The sequence below is a fragment of the Gaeumannomyces tritici genome, assembly GCF_000145635.1.
Source record: "Gaeumannomyces tritici R3-111a-1 unplaced genomic scaffold supercont2.9, whole genome shotgun sequence".
NCBI lineage: Eukaryota > Fungi > Ascomycota > Sordariomycetes > Magnaporthales > Magnaporthaceae > Gaeumannomyces > Gaeumannomyces tritici.
Genome location: NW_008804553.1, coordinates 1,064,601 through 1,077,045, shown reverse-complemented (window position 1 = coordinate 1,077,045; position 12,445 = coordinate 1,064,601). Strand labels below are relative to the sequence as shown.

The 12,445-nt window shown below is 53.9% G+C and overlaps 5 protein-coding genes and 1 non-coding gene across 6 annotated transcripts; 3 read left to right on the top strand and 3 right to left on the bottom strand.

Annotated features, from left to right (window-relative positions):
• Positions 1-330: 330 nt before the first annotated feature.
• Positions 331-1,256, bottom strand: GGTG_12833 (hypothetical protein; the record flags this gene model as incomplete). Its single annotated transcript, XM_009230734.1, has 5 exons — positions 331-353; positions 479-562; positions 656-708; positions 912-944; positions 1,219-1,256. The coding sequence occupies 5 exons, from the start codon at positions 1,254-1,256 to the stop codon at positions 331-333; spliced, it is 231 nt and encodes a 76-aa protein (XP_009228998.1).
• Positions 1,257-1,630: 374 nt separating this feature from the next.
• GGTG_12832 (hypothetical protein) lies at positions 1,631-2,559 on the top strand. Its single transcript, XM_009230733.1, has 3 exons — positions 1,631-1,832; positions 1,906-2,200; positions 2,283-2,559. Exons 1-3 carry the CDS (start codon positions 1,769-1,771, stop codon positions 2,365-2,367), a joined length of 444 nt encoding a protein of 147 aa, XP_009228997.1. The 5' UTR covers positions 1,631-1,768; the 3' UTR covers positions 2,368-2,559.
• On the bottom strand, positions 2,544-4,580 carry GGTG_12831 (hypothetical protein; the record flags this gene model as incomplete). The annotated part of the gene is made up of 5 exons (XM_009230732.1): positions 4,288-4,580; positions 3,470-4,207; positions 3,360-3,389; positions 2,920-3,032; positions 2,544-2,742 (listed from the first exon to the last, which is right to left on the bottom strand). Exons 2-5 carry the CDS (start codon positions 4,133-4,135, stop codon positions 2,544-2,546), a joined length of 1,008 nt encoding a protein of 335 aa, XP_009228996.1. The 5' UTR covers positions 4,136-4,207; positions 4,288-4,580.
• Positions 4,581-5,689: 1,109 nt separating this feature from the next.
• Positions 5,690-8,700, top strand: GGTG_12830 (hypothetical protein). Its single transcript, XM_009230731.1, has 3 exons — positions 5,690-6,637; positions 6,734-6,790; positions 6,861-8,700. The coding sequence occupies exons 1-3, from the start codon at positions 6,352-6,354 to the stop codon at positions 8,390-8,392; spliced, it is 1,875 nt and encodes a 624-aa protein (XP_009228995.1). The 5' UTR covers positions 5,690-6,351; the 3' UTR covers positions 8,393-8,700.
• On the bottom strand, positions 8,423-9,684 carry GGTG_12829 (hypothetical protein; the record flags this gene model as incomplete). Its single annotated transcript, XM_009230730.1, has 1 exon — positions 8,423-9,684. The coding sequence occupies one exon, from the start codon at positions 9,682-9,684 to the stop codon at positions 8,557-8,559; it is 1,128 nt and encodes a 375-aa protein (XP_009228994.1). The 3' UTR covers positions 8,423-8,556.
• Positions 9,685-10,414: 730 nt separating this feature from the next.
• On the top strand, positions 10,415-10,495 carry GGTG_20256. The gene has a single exon. It is a non-coding gene; the product is annotated as a tRNA-Ser (tRNA).
• Positions 10,496-12,445: the final 1,950 nt, after the last annotated feature.

Below are 12,445 nucleotides of genomic sequence, written 5' to 3'. Positions count from 1 at the left end.
AAATGGTGTTTAACGGGCAATTGGTTTTTGCTGCAAGCATTAACCGAATAATGCCGTAACCCATTTGGACGTAAAAGTTACTTTTGGCATTTGGCTAGGTGGAACGCTGGTGGGATTCGGCACCAATCGAATGGTATTTAGCGGGCGATTGGTTTTTGCTGCGAGCACCAACCGAATGGTGCCGTGCCTTTTTCGGATTGTCGTAAAGCACCATTCGGTGGGTGCCGTGTCCTCCGCCCCCCAAGCAAGCATTTAAACCGCACCCAAGTTACTTTGTAAATCCTTTTAATTGTTAAGTTACGTGCTATTGCTTAATATTCCTTTAGTGCTTTACTTTAAAAGCAGAAGCTTAACTGTAACACGTAATTAAAAACGAAAAAATTAAAACTTACGGGTTAAAGGAAAAATAATAGTAAAAAGGGAAAAAAGGAAAGCAAAAACAAATTAAAAGGAAAATCTCTTAACTTTTAATACTTACTTTTTTTTAAAAATTCGTATAAAGTAAAAGCGTTTGCTTTATTCCTTTTTAAAGCAAAAGCGCTTACTTCGTTACCTTTTGTAACTAAAGCATTTATTTCGTTACTCTTAAAATTGCGGTAAGCTTTTAAATTTTACGCTATTTACATAGCAATAAAATTTATTTTATTTTATTTACAAACAACCCAAAAGGCTCGCTTAAAGGGTATGTTACAAAAAAAACAATGTATACTGTGGAAAAGGTTTTAAGCATAAATATTAATTGCTTAAAGCATCGAAAGAGCGGTTCCTTTGCTTAGGAGCGTATAACGCTTCCAAGCGTTAAAAAGGAAGCTTAGTAAGCAAGGAAAACAAGGGAATTACGTGTATATAAAAGATAGAAGCCTTTACTGGGCTTTGCACTTTAAATCCTTTCCTTTTTAAAGCAAACCAACCGGAATAGCCCCACACCGTACTTATCCCTTCTGCTTGCAACAAATAAAATTACACAAAAACTCCCATTTGCTTTTGCTTAGTTATGGAGTGTTGCTGCTATAAGTAAATGGGGAGCGGGAACGGCACCGAAGTGGGCGAAATGTCGCGAAAACCCATGGGCAGGGAATGCCTTCGCCTTTTTGCTTTCCCTTTTACTTTTAACCGGTTTTAGGAATGCAAGCAAGCTGGCTCACCGACTTGGGCTGCCCAAATTGGAATAGCCAGGTTCCTTGTTCGGTTTCAAGGCCAGATGTAACGCTCGTTTACACCCCAACCCCAGCACGGCAATTATCCCCTGCTTCCATTTTTAATCGTCAAAACGTTTGCATTGCATGTCGCCCGTCGCCCCAGGTCCCACACGTGTGGCTTTTAAACTCGATACCAATAGCCGTTACAGTTAAATTGTGCTAGCTAAAGTGGTGTCGGGACCCTGTACATTGGTGTCTAGGTAATTTATACGTGTGTACGGTGTTGAGCCGTGTTGGGGCTGTGCCTTAGGGGTGCATGAGGTCCTGGCCTTAAAACGCGCCAATAGTGCTTGGGCCGGGACCCTTGCACGTGGAGCTGTGGAGTAGGCTCCCTGCCCGCTCGAAAGGGACGAGGCGATTATTGCTCGCGAACAAGATAAATACGCAGCTCTTGCCATTGTAGCAAAACACATTTCCCTCCTGTTCCTTATCCTGATTTGCTTCATTTCGCCCATCTTGATCCTTTCCTTCTTCGACCCCGGTTGGTTTTTATAATTCTCGCTCGATAGCCTTTACATCCTCCGACTCGACGTCTTGATCACTTCTCACCTCCCACCACTTACTTCACCATGCACGCCCAGCAAATCTTCGTTGCCGCCCTTGTGGCTTTCGGCGCCACCCTTACCCAAGCCAGTACGTTTTTTTTGTTGCCAGCACGGCAGGTCCCATGTTGGAGTTAAAACTAACCGGCGTTTTCCTGGTACAGGCCCTATCGAGGTCCGCGGCCTTGGTGACATCAAGCTCGGCAGTCTCGGCAGCATTAGCTGCAACTTGGCACGGGCCAAAATCGTCGGAGCTTTGTCCGCGGCCAAATCCGCGGCCAACAGCATCACCGACGCTACTGTTAAGCAAGCCACGCTCGACGGCATTAACGCGGCCAACGGTGGTATTTCCAACATTGGCAAAGCTCTCGTTGCCGGGACGGCATCTCCTACCTCGGAGCGCGAGAAGGTGGAGGCCGGCATTAAGGCGGCTGCCGCGGCTGCCCAAGGCGGCGACCAGTAAGCCACCCCCTTTCCCCCCTGCCTTCCTTTCTCTTTCGCGAGCTGCAGTACTGATTGTGGCTGGTTTGTTTTTACTTAGGACCGACCCCAACGTGGCCGAAGCAACCAAGTCACTTGCGAACGCCGCAAAGGCGGGCCAGGATGTTCTTGCTCAGTGCAAGTAAGGGGAGCGTGCAGGGCATGCCGAACCGCGAACCAGCTAGCTACCTACCGTTTAAACGCTACAAATGATACCCTTAAGCGAGTCCACACCCGATGTTAATTATTGTTCCTTGTCCCGATTTGTGCCGTGGGTTTATTTTATTTTATTTTTTTTGCAGCCTGCTCCTTTTGCCGCACTTTACATTGTCCTCGTCGTCGACATCGTTATGTCGCTAGGATCCTCCTGGGAATTCACCGTCCCTGTCGTTTCGCGCTGGTGGGTCCCTTTCGAAGCCCAACATAACATCCGCATCATCCTAATTAAATTGCATGATTGGACGTAAAACACCCCGCGGCCCTGGAAGGGACCAGGATTAAGCGCCGAAAGGGAACGCCGACTGGCAGCCCAAAGGCATCCCTGGTCCATGTGTTTAATGCACGTCGCCGTCGTGGAATTTCAACGGCAATCATGGAACGTCGACTATGGATCCTCGCAGGGGTCCAACACGCTGAAATGGCATCATGGAGGTAAGCAGAAATAAATGAAGGATAAAATTAAGCCTCCCCAAACACACCCTGCGCTCAAAACAACGGCCTGGTCCAGTTTGGGAGCCTTGCCGCCCCTTTTTGGTGCTTCGGGGTGGAGCGAAGCAACCTTACCTGCGACCAAACGTCCCCCTGCTGTCTGCTGCAGTTCCCCTCGTCTTAGAATTTGACAGACCGATAACGTTACTCCATTCATCCAAACACCAGATGGCATATTTGCAGGGACCAAATAGCCATTGGGTGCTTAGCCGGAGGGACCGGACTGGTCGCTGCGGCGTCCTGTCATTAACACATCCATGCATTTATACTTCCTCTTATACCTTTGGCGCCATAAGCAACGCCTGTTCTTAGTAGGCCTTGTCTGCTGGGCGGATGGGGGCGACCCTTTGGCGGCGCTGGATGCTAACATGGATCCTATCAATGAAGAGCAAAGCGGCTTGGCGCCAAGCAGGACTGCCGGGAAACTTACGTCGTATCGCGTAAACCGCGTCGTGGTTAGCTTGTGGATTTCCATAATGGCCAAGTGTTTGCCGACACAGATCCTGCTGCCCCCCTCCAAAGGAGAAGTTGGCATCGTACATGCGCTTCCGTTTTTTGCTCGCCGCGCAGCCACCTTTCGGGCCGGAACGCATCCGCATCGTCGCCGAAGGTTTGCTTGTCGCGCGGCGTTACCCACGGGTTCATGCCCACCTGGGTCCCGTCGGGGAGCCTCAGGCCCTCCGCTGGCACGACCCTCTCCAGCACCCCGCCGAGGACGGGGTGCATGCACAAGCCCTCCCGAATTACTGCCTTGAAATACTGGAGGTCCTTGGTTTCGGCGTAAGGTGGCGGCGACGAGGTAAAGCCTACACCGTCCAACTCGGCCACCAGTCGAGCCTTAACGGCCGGACTTTTGAAAATGTAGTACGTGATGGCCTTTTGTACAAAAAACGTGGTGTTTGCTCCGGCGAGGACATTCATCATCAAATACGACACGACCTCGTTGTCGCCAATCGTGTCGGGGTAAAGCTCTTTGGCCTCGAAGAAGTTGTTTAGGAAGTTGCTTCGGTCCGCGCCGCGGGCCACGCCCTTGCCAGCCCGCTGGGTGCCCCTTTCGGCCGTGCGGCGGACGCAATACATGAAAGTGCTACTATATCTGGCGAACTTAACGGGGCATCGAGGGTCCTTTCCCAGCCACATGTCCAGCCATGGCATCTGCCCCACGATGCCGAGATAGCGCATCGCCATTTCGCCCGTCTTTATCATGCGTCGACGTCGGCGCTAGCTTTAAGGAAGCCCATTTCCTCGCTAAATGTTAAGCTCCAGGCTAGAACGACGCTGTCGTTAATGTCGTATGAGTAAGCGCATAGCACGTGGCTTTTGGCGTGGGGCTGCTCGTCGGCAAGGGTTGGACGTACCGTATTCGATTCAGTCGGCAAGATTTGCCGGCTTGCCGTTATCCAAGCAGTTAACAAAACGTGCCTCCAGCTTACGGCAAAGGGCGACGGCCATGCTGTTAACATGGCGCTCTTTTTGAAACGCCGCGCTCGAGGTGAAGTACTTTTGGTACGGGCGCATGCGGTGGAAGCTGTTGCCGAAAGTGCTAAATGGATTTGTAATCCGGATTCCGTTATGGATAGCGTCGCTTATGGAGTAAAACTCGCTTTGGATTCCATGTTAGGAGCATAAACACAGCTGATGCAAGCACAGCTAAATTAATGGCTAACCTTAACAAAGTTTCCCTTCGTCGAGTGCACCGTTTTAATTAGCCCCGGGTCCGATAAGCTAACTGTTTCGGGCCCAAAGCGAACCGCAAAGCCATACTTCTGGTGAAGCGCCTGCCGGCTGCGAATTTGTAAGTGCCTCCAGTAATTTAGCATTCTCCAAGTATCAGCTAACCCGGCTAGGAAAGGCCCCGGGATAACCCGAAGAGGGGATTCCAAGTGTGACACGACGACCCCCGCTCCCAGGACAAGGCCCGCCAGGAATGTCGTGCCAAGAGCCAGGGTGACGTAAGTGGGTAACATGCTGGGCGTAACGCAAATTCGCTACCGAAACTGGTGTGAAGGGTCGCAATGCTCGTTTCCCTGGATCGTGATGGGATGTGTGCCCGAGAAAGAAAAGAACAGACAAATGAGGAAGTAGTTAGCGTGCCTGCCAGGCAGAGAGGACATGGGGCTGTCCCCCTGCTTTTACCTGGCAAGCCTCTTGGTTGGGTTCCTTCGGCTGGGTGGCATGGCGGTGGTGGACAATTCTTGGGTAAAGGGGAGGACTGAGAGAAATGGCATGGCGGAGGCATGCATCAACATGCAGAGCGGGGGTTGTTTTCTGCAGAAGTGCGGCATGGCTCGCCAAGCCGCTGCAACCAGAGCACTTGCTGCGACCAAAGTAAGTACACATCGTCTTGCGTGATACGACACTTCCCATTTTTCTGGTGATGGAAGCCCAGCCTGCAGTCGCCAAGAAAGCAATTACCACATCTTCGCCGACCGCTCCTGCGTGGCCCAATGGAGAATGGATGTGCGTCAATATCGACAGTTGTGTTGCATTCGGGCAAGGGTACGCATGGAACTGCAGCAACGGAAGCCGGGAACCAACAGCCACACCGCGGGAACCGGGAAGGTCGACGAGGCCAGCTGACTCGGCCTAACCGCTTGGCAAGCACCAGTTTCGAGGTTCTTAATCAGCAAAATACCAATTGGGTGGTAGCGCCAACGAACTTCGTCCAATGCGAGCGACAGGTGCTATCGGAAGTGGTGTGGACGGAAGTGGTGTGGACGGAAGTGGTGTGGACAGTACGCGTAGGATTGGTAACACAGCGCGGGAAACGCGCGCCTTCCCTATAATTCATAAGGTCGATATGCCAAATTCCAGAATACCCCGCATCTAAGACTGCGGCAACTTGATTGACGCAGCTCGTGCAGCTCCGTGTCCCCTTCCATCAAGCCCGTCCAGGCGTCACGGCAGGTATCGTCCATGTACACTTCGTCGATGCACTCCTCGTCGCCTCCGGTGTGTCTGAGAATGGCCTCAGGGTAACTTCGCCCGCATGTAGTCCTAAGTCGCAGACCGACTCTGCGGTGCTGCCAGCAACCTTTCCTCGCCGAGGTCGCACACATATTGGGCACCTGCCTCGGCGTTGTTGCGTCTGGAAGCCGGCGTTGCTTTCTGCCTTGCCGCGCCACCCCTTAAAACTCAGGTCATCGTCTTTCCCCGACTTTTCGATCGCCCAGGTTCTTCTTCGTTTCTAACCGCCAATCCCAAAGCCAATCGACGCGGTACCTCTAGGGTACTTTCGCTCCGTCCTGGTCGCCCAGGCCCGAGTCCAGCCCCTCCCCGTCGACTTTGTCGTCGAACTTTGGCGTTTCCCTGCTCCTCCTGCTGGTGGTAACAGTGCCGCCATCTGAAGGTTCCGCACGCTAGCTCCGACGTGCAGCTACCGGGCCCCAGCCATCAGGTTCCCGCGAGTATAAAAGCGATTGATGGCCATGGCTTCCAGCTCCGGAGGCGCGGGTTCAAGCTCGCTGCTGCCAGCTCCCGCAGACTCGATAGACGAACAAGTCCCGCTCCTGTCAAGCCACGCCCAGACCATCAGTGCTGCAAGGATGTCTGCAAAGAAGCACGCTGAAGCGACAGCCTCCAGTCAGCTGTCGGATAACACCAACTCGGCCAACAACGCTCCGGTCAACTGCTTTGATGGCACAACCAAGCTGGTGGCCGGCGACAACCGCATCCTGCTGATCCCCTCACCTTCCCAGGACCCCAGGGGTAAGCGTTTTGCCATCCTGCCCCTGATCCCGCCACGACAACATCGGGCCAAGCTTTGCCTTCATCGCTAACACTACTTACTGCCTCCTTTTACAGACCCCGTCAACCTTCCAGAATGGCGCAAAGCCGCAGTGACGGGAATTTTAATCCTTTGTACGACAAGCTTTTATTCCTCCCTGCCTCGCTTTAGCTAACTGTGTTAACCTTTTGTTGCTGCGCCCAGACTCGGTGTCCGGCTTGACTCTCGTGACGGCGCTTGGCGCCCTCATCGTCTTCATTAAACCCGAGTATGAAAAGGCGGGCATCACAGAGTCGCAGATCTCGGGACTGCTGACTTACCCGAACCTGCTGCTCGGCGTCGGCAACATCGTTTCCATGCCGCTGGCCGTCGCCGTCGGCCGCCGCCCCGTCATGCTCGCTTCGACGGGTTTGCTGGTGCTGTCGGCCATCCTTTGTGCCACCAACCAGAACTTCTACTGGCACCTGGGCGCTCGCTGCCTAGCCGCCCTTAGTGCCGCCCAGTGCGAGGCCTTGGTGCTGCTGATGGTGCAGGACATTTACTTCTTGCACCAGCGCGCCCGCGTCCTACAGTGGCTGAGCTCCATCCAGGTTATCCTTAACTCGTCTCTGGTTATTGCTTGCTCTTACGTCGCCGATGCGGTGGGATGGCGCGCCTGGTACTGGATCTTTGTCGCTTTGGCCGGACTCGCCTGCGTCCTGACTGTTCTTTTTGTGCCCGAGACGGCCTATGACCGACCTATCGAGTCCTTCATTGGCGCAGGCTCGTTATACAAGCCAGCCGAGGATTGCGAGGACCCAAACACCACGTCGCAGCCTGTGCCTGGGAAACCGCTCGCCAGCCCGACAAGCGTCACCCACATTAACCCGTCCGCGGGCCATGGCCAGCAAAACCCTAGGCCACAGCCACAAACAATAGCCGGCCAGGCACACTTTGCCACCCTCACTACCCATGACGAGCGACCGCTGGACCTGGATCGCTATGCGCCGCGCACCCGGGCCTCAGACATGCGCGTCTTCGTGAAGAAGCCCAACTGGGCGTCGGCGTTCCGAACTGGCCGCGAAATCTGCTCCGTTTTCTGGTTCCCCAACGTGCTCTGGGTCGCTGCCTTTAACGGCCTCATCATGGGTGCCGACATCGCCATCCAAATCACCTACGGCACCGCCCTTGTCTCGCCCCCATACAACTGGGCACCTACTTCGGTTTCGCTGATCCAGCTGGGCCAGATTGCTGTCGCGCTCATTGCGGTGCCCCTGGTCGGCACCGCGGGCGACGCCGCCGTCAAGTGGCTGGCTCGCCGTCGCCGCGGCGTACACGAGCCCGAGCGGCGGCTGCTCACCATGATTCTGCCCATCCTCCTCGCCGTGCTCCTAACTGGTTTGTACGGCTTTGTGCTCGCCGACCCCTCGCGCTTTCACTGGATGGCCATTGCCTTTACTGTCGACGCCTACCTGTACATTCTGCTGGCGGCGAGCACGGCCGGCACTACGTATCTGATTGACGCTTACCCGCGCCGCGCCGGCGCCATTCTGGTCGTTATTCCCGTCACCCGCGGCCTCGTCAGCTTCGGCGTGAGCAACGGCACCGTCGACTACATTGTGCGCATCGGCGCGCCCAACCTGTACGGCATTTATGCCGGCCTCATCGCCGTTTTTGGCCTGCTTGGTTGTGTGCTGTACTGGAAGGGCAAGGTCGTGCGGAGGTTCTGCACCCGCTGGGCCGTTGACTCTTCGTAACGGACATGGGCGAATTCCCGTGGCTACGCAGCTACACTGTTACCAGTTTATTTTTACCGGTTTCCTGAGTGCCTAGCTATTTCCTATCTGACTTTCTCCTGCCCCGCTCCCTTCACATACTCGCCGTTAATCCAAACGACCCCTCCATCACTAAAGCCCAAATGTCACGCGGACAACGTGATGTCATCCAACCAAATTCCATAGTTCCGGCGGGTGGTGCTAATGTCGAGATGCAAAACTCCTGTTGCTAGGAATTTTAACATCCAGGGACTAAACTTTACCAAGGCCCAATTTATGCCCGTGTTGGCCTCCACAATCTGCGTCGAGGTGTAGGCAACGATGGGCGCCCTAGTCGGATCGCCGACTAAGGTCGTGTAAATGGAAGCCCGGAACGTGATGGTGTTGGCAAGGCCCACCGAGTTGGTCCCATACCACAGGCGTAGGCGGTAAGGCGTGCTGCTCCCGCACGCAGCAAAGGGCTGGTAGAGTTGCAAAAAGCCTTTTGGGGCGCTGCTGCCGTCGACGGAGATGTACATAGCGACGCTGCCCGAATGCGGCCTGCCAGCGAACGGGGGTCCACTTCTGGACTGTCCAATCGCCCACATGGGACCTGAACTAACATAGGTCCAGGGATAAAGGGCCGGCGCCAAGGACTCGAATCCTGGGTTTGCAAGAGGCTGGCTGCACTTTTGAGCCGGCGCTGGCGCCGTTACCGTCGTGGTCGGACCTGGAGTTGTGACGGTTGTACCGGGAGCCGTGATGGTAAACGCCGGAGCCGTAACGGTCGACGCTGGCGCCGTCTCTGTAACGGTGGGCCCCGGTATCGTTTCCGTCCTCGTCGCCCCCGGGGCAGTTTCCGTAATTGTCGACCCAAGCGCAGTGACGGCGGAATCAGGCGCCGTTTCCGTAACCGTGGTAGCCGTGCACGTTAACGCTGTGCCAGGAAGCGTGACCGTGGTTACCGACCCGACACATGTCGTTGTGGAGCTCTTTGTTGTGCTGATCGTGGTGGACGATAAGAAGCAGGAGCAGGCACTCGAGAGCCGCGAGACCCGAGATGTCGTCCCGCAGTTTGCCAGATATGTAAGGATGGCGCTGGTCGCGGTGGCAGGCGCCGTGGTGGATAGGAGCGAAGCGCAAAAGCTGTTTACGCTGGCCCCGTGTTGTTTGTTCTCCAGCGCCCGGAGGCAGTTGTCTTTGTTGCATTTTCCGTCGCCGCGGGGGACGTGGTACGCCGCCGCCGACACGACGGCCGCGAAAGCCAGACTCCAGACAGCCGGGGTTGCCCACATGTTGCGTTACACTTGAGGAAGGATAATAGCTTTGGTGCAAGGCATTACAGGACATGCGAGGACGGAAGAGCACGGAGGGAGGGCAAGATGGCCAGGGTTTTAAGCACCCATCGCTTACCAACACCACATTTCCTCCAATCCCAACGGGGTGTTAGGCCAAGCGGTGCGGCTGAAGGCAACCTAGTTCTGGCCGTTGGCGACGGTTAATTGGAAAAGCCGTTGGAGCTAGGCCACATGGCATGCAGGAGGCCCAAAGAGGATATCCTAAGGAAATATTGCTGCTAAACACCATCGTCTTACCTGCAGCCTCATGTTTGGTGCACCCCAGATCGTGCTTTTTTGCCCATGCCTACCTAACCGGGTGGGCGGGCCATTGGTGATGCAGGTTGGGCACAGCTAAAAAAAATCCTTCCCGTAATGTTTTTTTATATTTGGCCATGATGCGAGTTCCCCTCCGTTGTAATGTCGACCCGAAAATAAATGCATGGAACTTTTTCCAATGCCGGGTTGGCCAATTACTAATTACTATCGCTCGCGCAAACTAACCTGGATACTACCTAAATGCGCAGCGGCATGTGGACAAAAAGAACGCCCTTTTACAAAGTTGGTGATGTCCCTTCGCGAAGGCACGAATTCCACATGTAAAAAAGGGGATTTTGTGCAAATTCCGTCAGCTGGATGACGGGAACCTAACAGGGCTCCCTGCAGGACAACTCCTCCACAGTTCCTTGGCAACGTGCCTGAGTGGTTAAAGGGTATGACTAGAAATCATATGGGTTCGCCCTCACAGGTTCGAATCCTGTCGTTGTCGATTAGCCAATTCTTTTGGAAAATGTTGCTTCCAAGCGCGCCCCCGCGAGCTCAATCGCTTTGGCGTCCTTGTCCTTCTTCCTCGGAGCGCCTGTGCGGGAAACTTGTTGCGCTGGGCGGCCACCAATTCCTTTTTTTGCTATTAAATGTAACACCTTTCCAACTCCGCCGTTTCTTTTCCTAACTTGGTAAGTTCCTGTTTATTTAAAGTTGCAAGCATTATTCGTTGCATTGCGCTATTTTTAGGTGTGTCGGTGGTCCTTTCGGCAGCATCCTAATCCGTGAAAACGGGGAATGACCCGCACGTGGCAACCAACGGGAGCACTACGGCCAGCAGCAAAGGAACAGCTGAACTGCGTACACAAGCAACGGGTTACCGATATGGTTAATAGCGTGGTCGCATCCTTAACGCTTTGATGAATAAGAAGGGAATGGAAACATCCGAAAAGGAGTAGTTTGCATCCATCATTACGGAGCGGGCAATGGCGGCGTTTTGGGCGGGGTCGCTAAAACGCACACCGAGATGGAAAACTGGCAAGCAGGGGAAATTCGCAACAAAACATTTGCTGCTTCTTTACAAAGAGATACGCACTGGGTTACAAGCTGGCGTATAGGATAACCAATGGAAATTCCCAAGGATTTTTGGGCAAGCTATAAGCTAGGACCTTGCCAAGGGCTTAAAAGCCACCTGATTTCCTTAATCTAAACATCAACAATGGGCTTTACAAAGCTAAGAAGTATATGGCACTTAATGAGTCGTAATGTGTAGCTTATCGCGGCCTCGCCAGTTTTGGAAGCAGCAGTAACTAATTATAAACGACATGTGTCCTTCTTTGTGGATGGGCGGCGGCTCGGCCTGGCATGCGAGAATGGTTGGACCCGGTTTAAAAGATTCGAGAAGGGGAGATACTGGCAGCAAAGGGCGCCACCCCCAAAACAATTTAATTGATACACCGAAAGGGTGGAAAAGTGGGCAACTTTTCCCTAAATCGACTTGACAGCTTCCGGCAAGCAGTGGACAACCAAATATGTAAACTTCGGGAAAATTATAAAAATTGAAAAAAAAAAGCTATTTAAAACTATTGCTTATTTATTTGGGAAACCGCTTTGTAAATAACATGCTTCCTCTTGGTGTATCAATTAAATTGTCTTGGGGGTGGGCGCGTCGAGACAAGCAGTAGGGGGTAGAAAGGTGGGTACGGGGCGATGTTCCAGGCAATCGGTTAAGGACAATGGCCCGCCAGTCTCGTTTCTGCACGGCGGGTCGGAAGGATAGGAGCGCATAGCCGGGCGGAGTGCCGGAAGGTCGTACTCAGAATATTTTGCCTTCTTTCGTCGAGCCGTACTGCACAGCCGCCGACTAAAGTTGGTTGCAAACAAGCGCACCCTGTTGGCCGCGCAGCGGAAGAGGAGAAAAAAGTGGACGAAACAAAAGCTGATGTTTTTCAGGGGGTGGGTGTGAGGGAGAATGGTCGACAGGACGTTGCGTCGCGGGTACATTGGAGAGCCACTTGGATATGGCTAGCAAGCGCGGGCAGAAGCGTTCAGGGGTCCGTCCCAAAGCGACGGGAAGCGCCAAGAGTCGGTGCTTGGGCGGCATGCTTGACGTTTTGACGTGCTAGCGGAAAGAACGGCGCATGCGGTTACAAACAAGATGGACAAAACAAACTGACAAAAGGCCGAGCGCCAACGCAGATTCGCTAGCCGCTAGGTGCAAAGGATGGACGGCCGAATCGGCGAGGGGCGTTGCTGCAAAATCTTTCCGGCCAAGTAGCAAGGGAAACAAGGCGAAGGAGCCTGGACAAGCTCCACCAAGTAATACCAAGCACCATTGAGCATTCCGTGGCATTGTGGTAGCGTGTCGGAAGCAGCTGGCGGCGCGCCCAAGAGCCGTCGGCCAAGTCGGCCGGAGCGAAACAGACAGACAGGGCTACCCCTGCCGCCGTGCCAG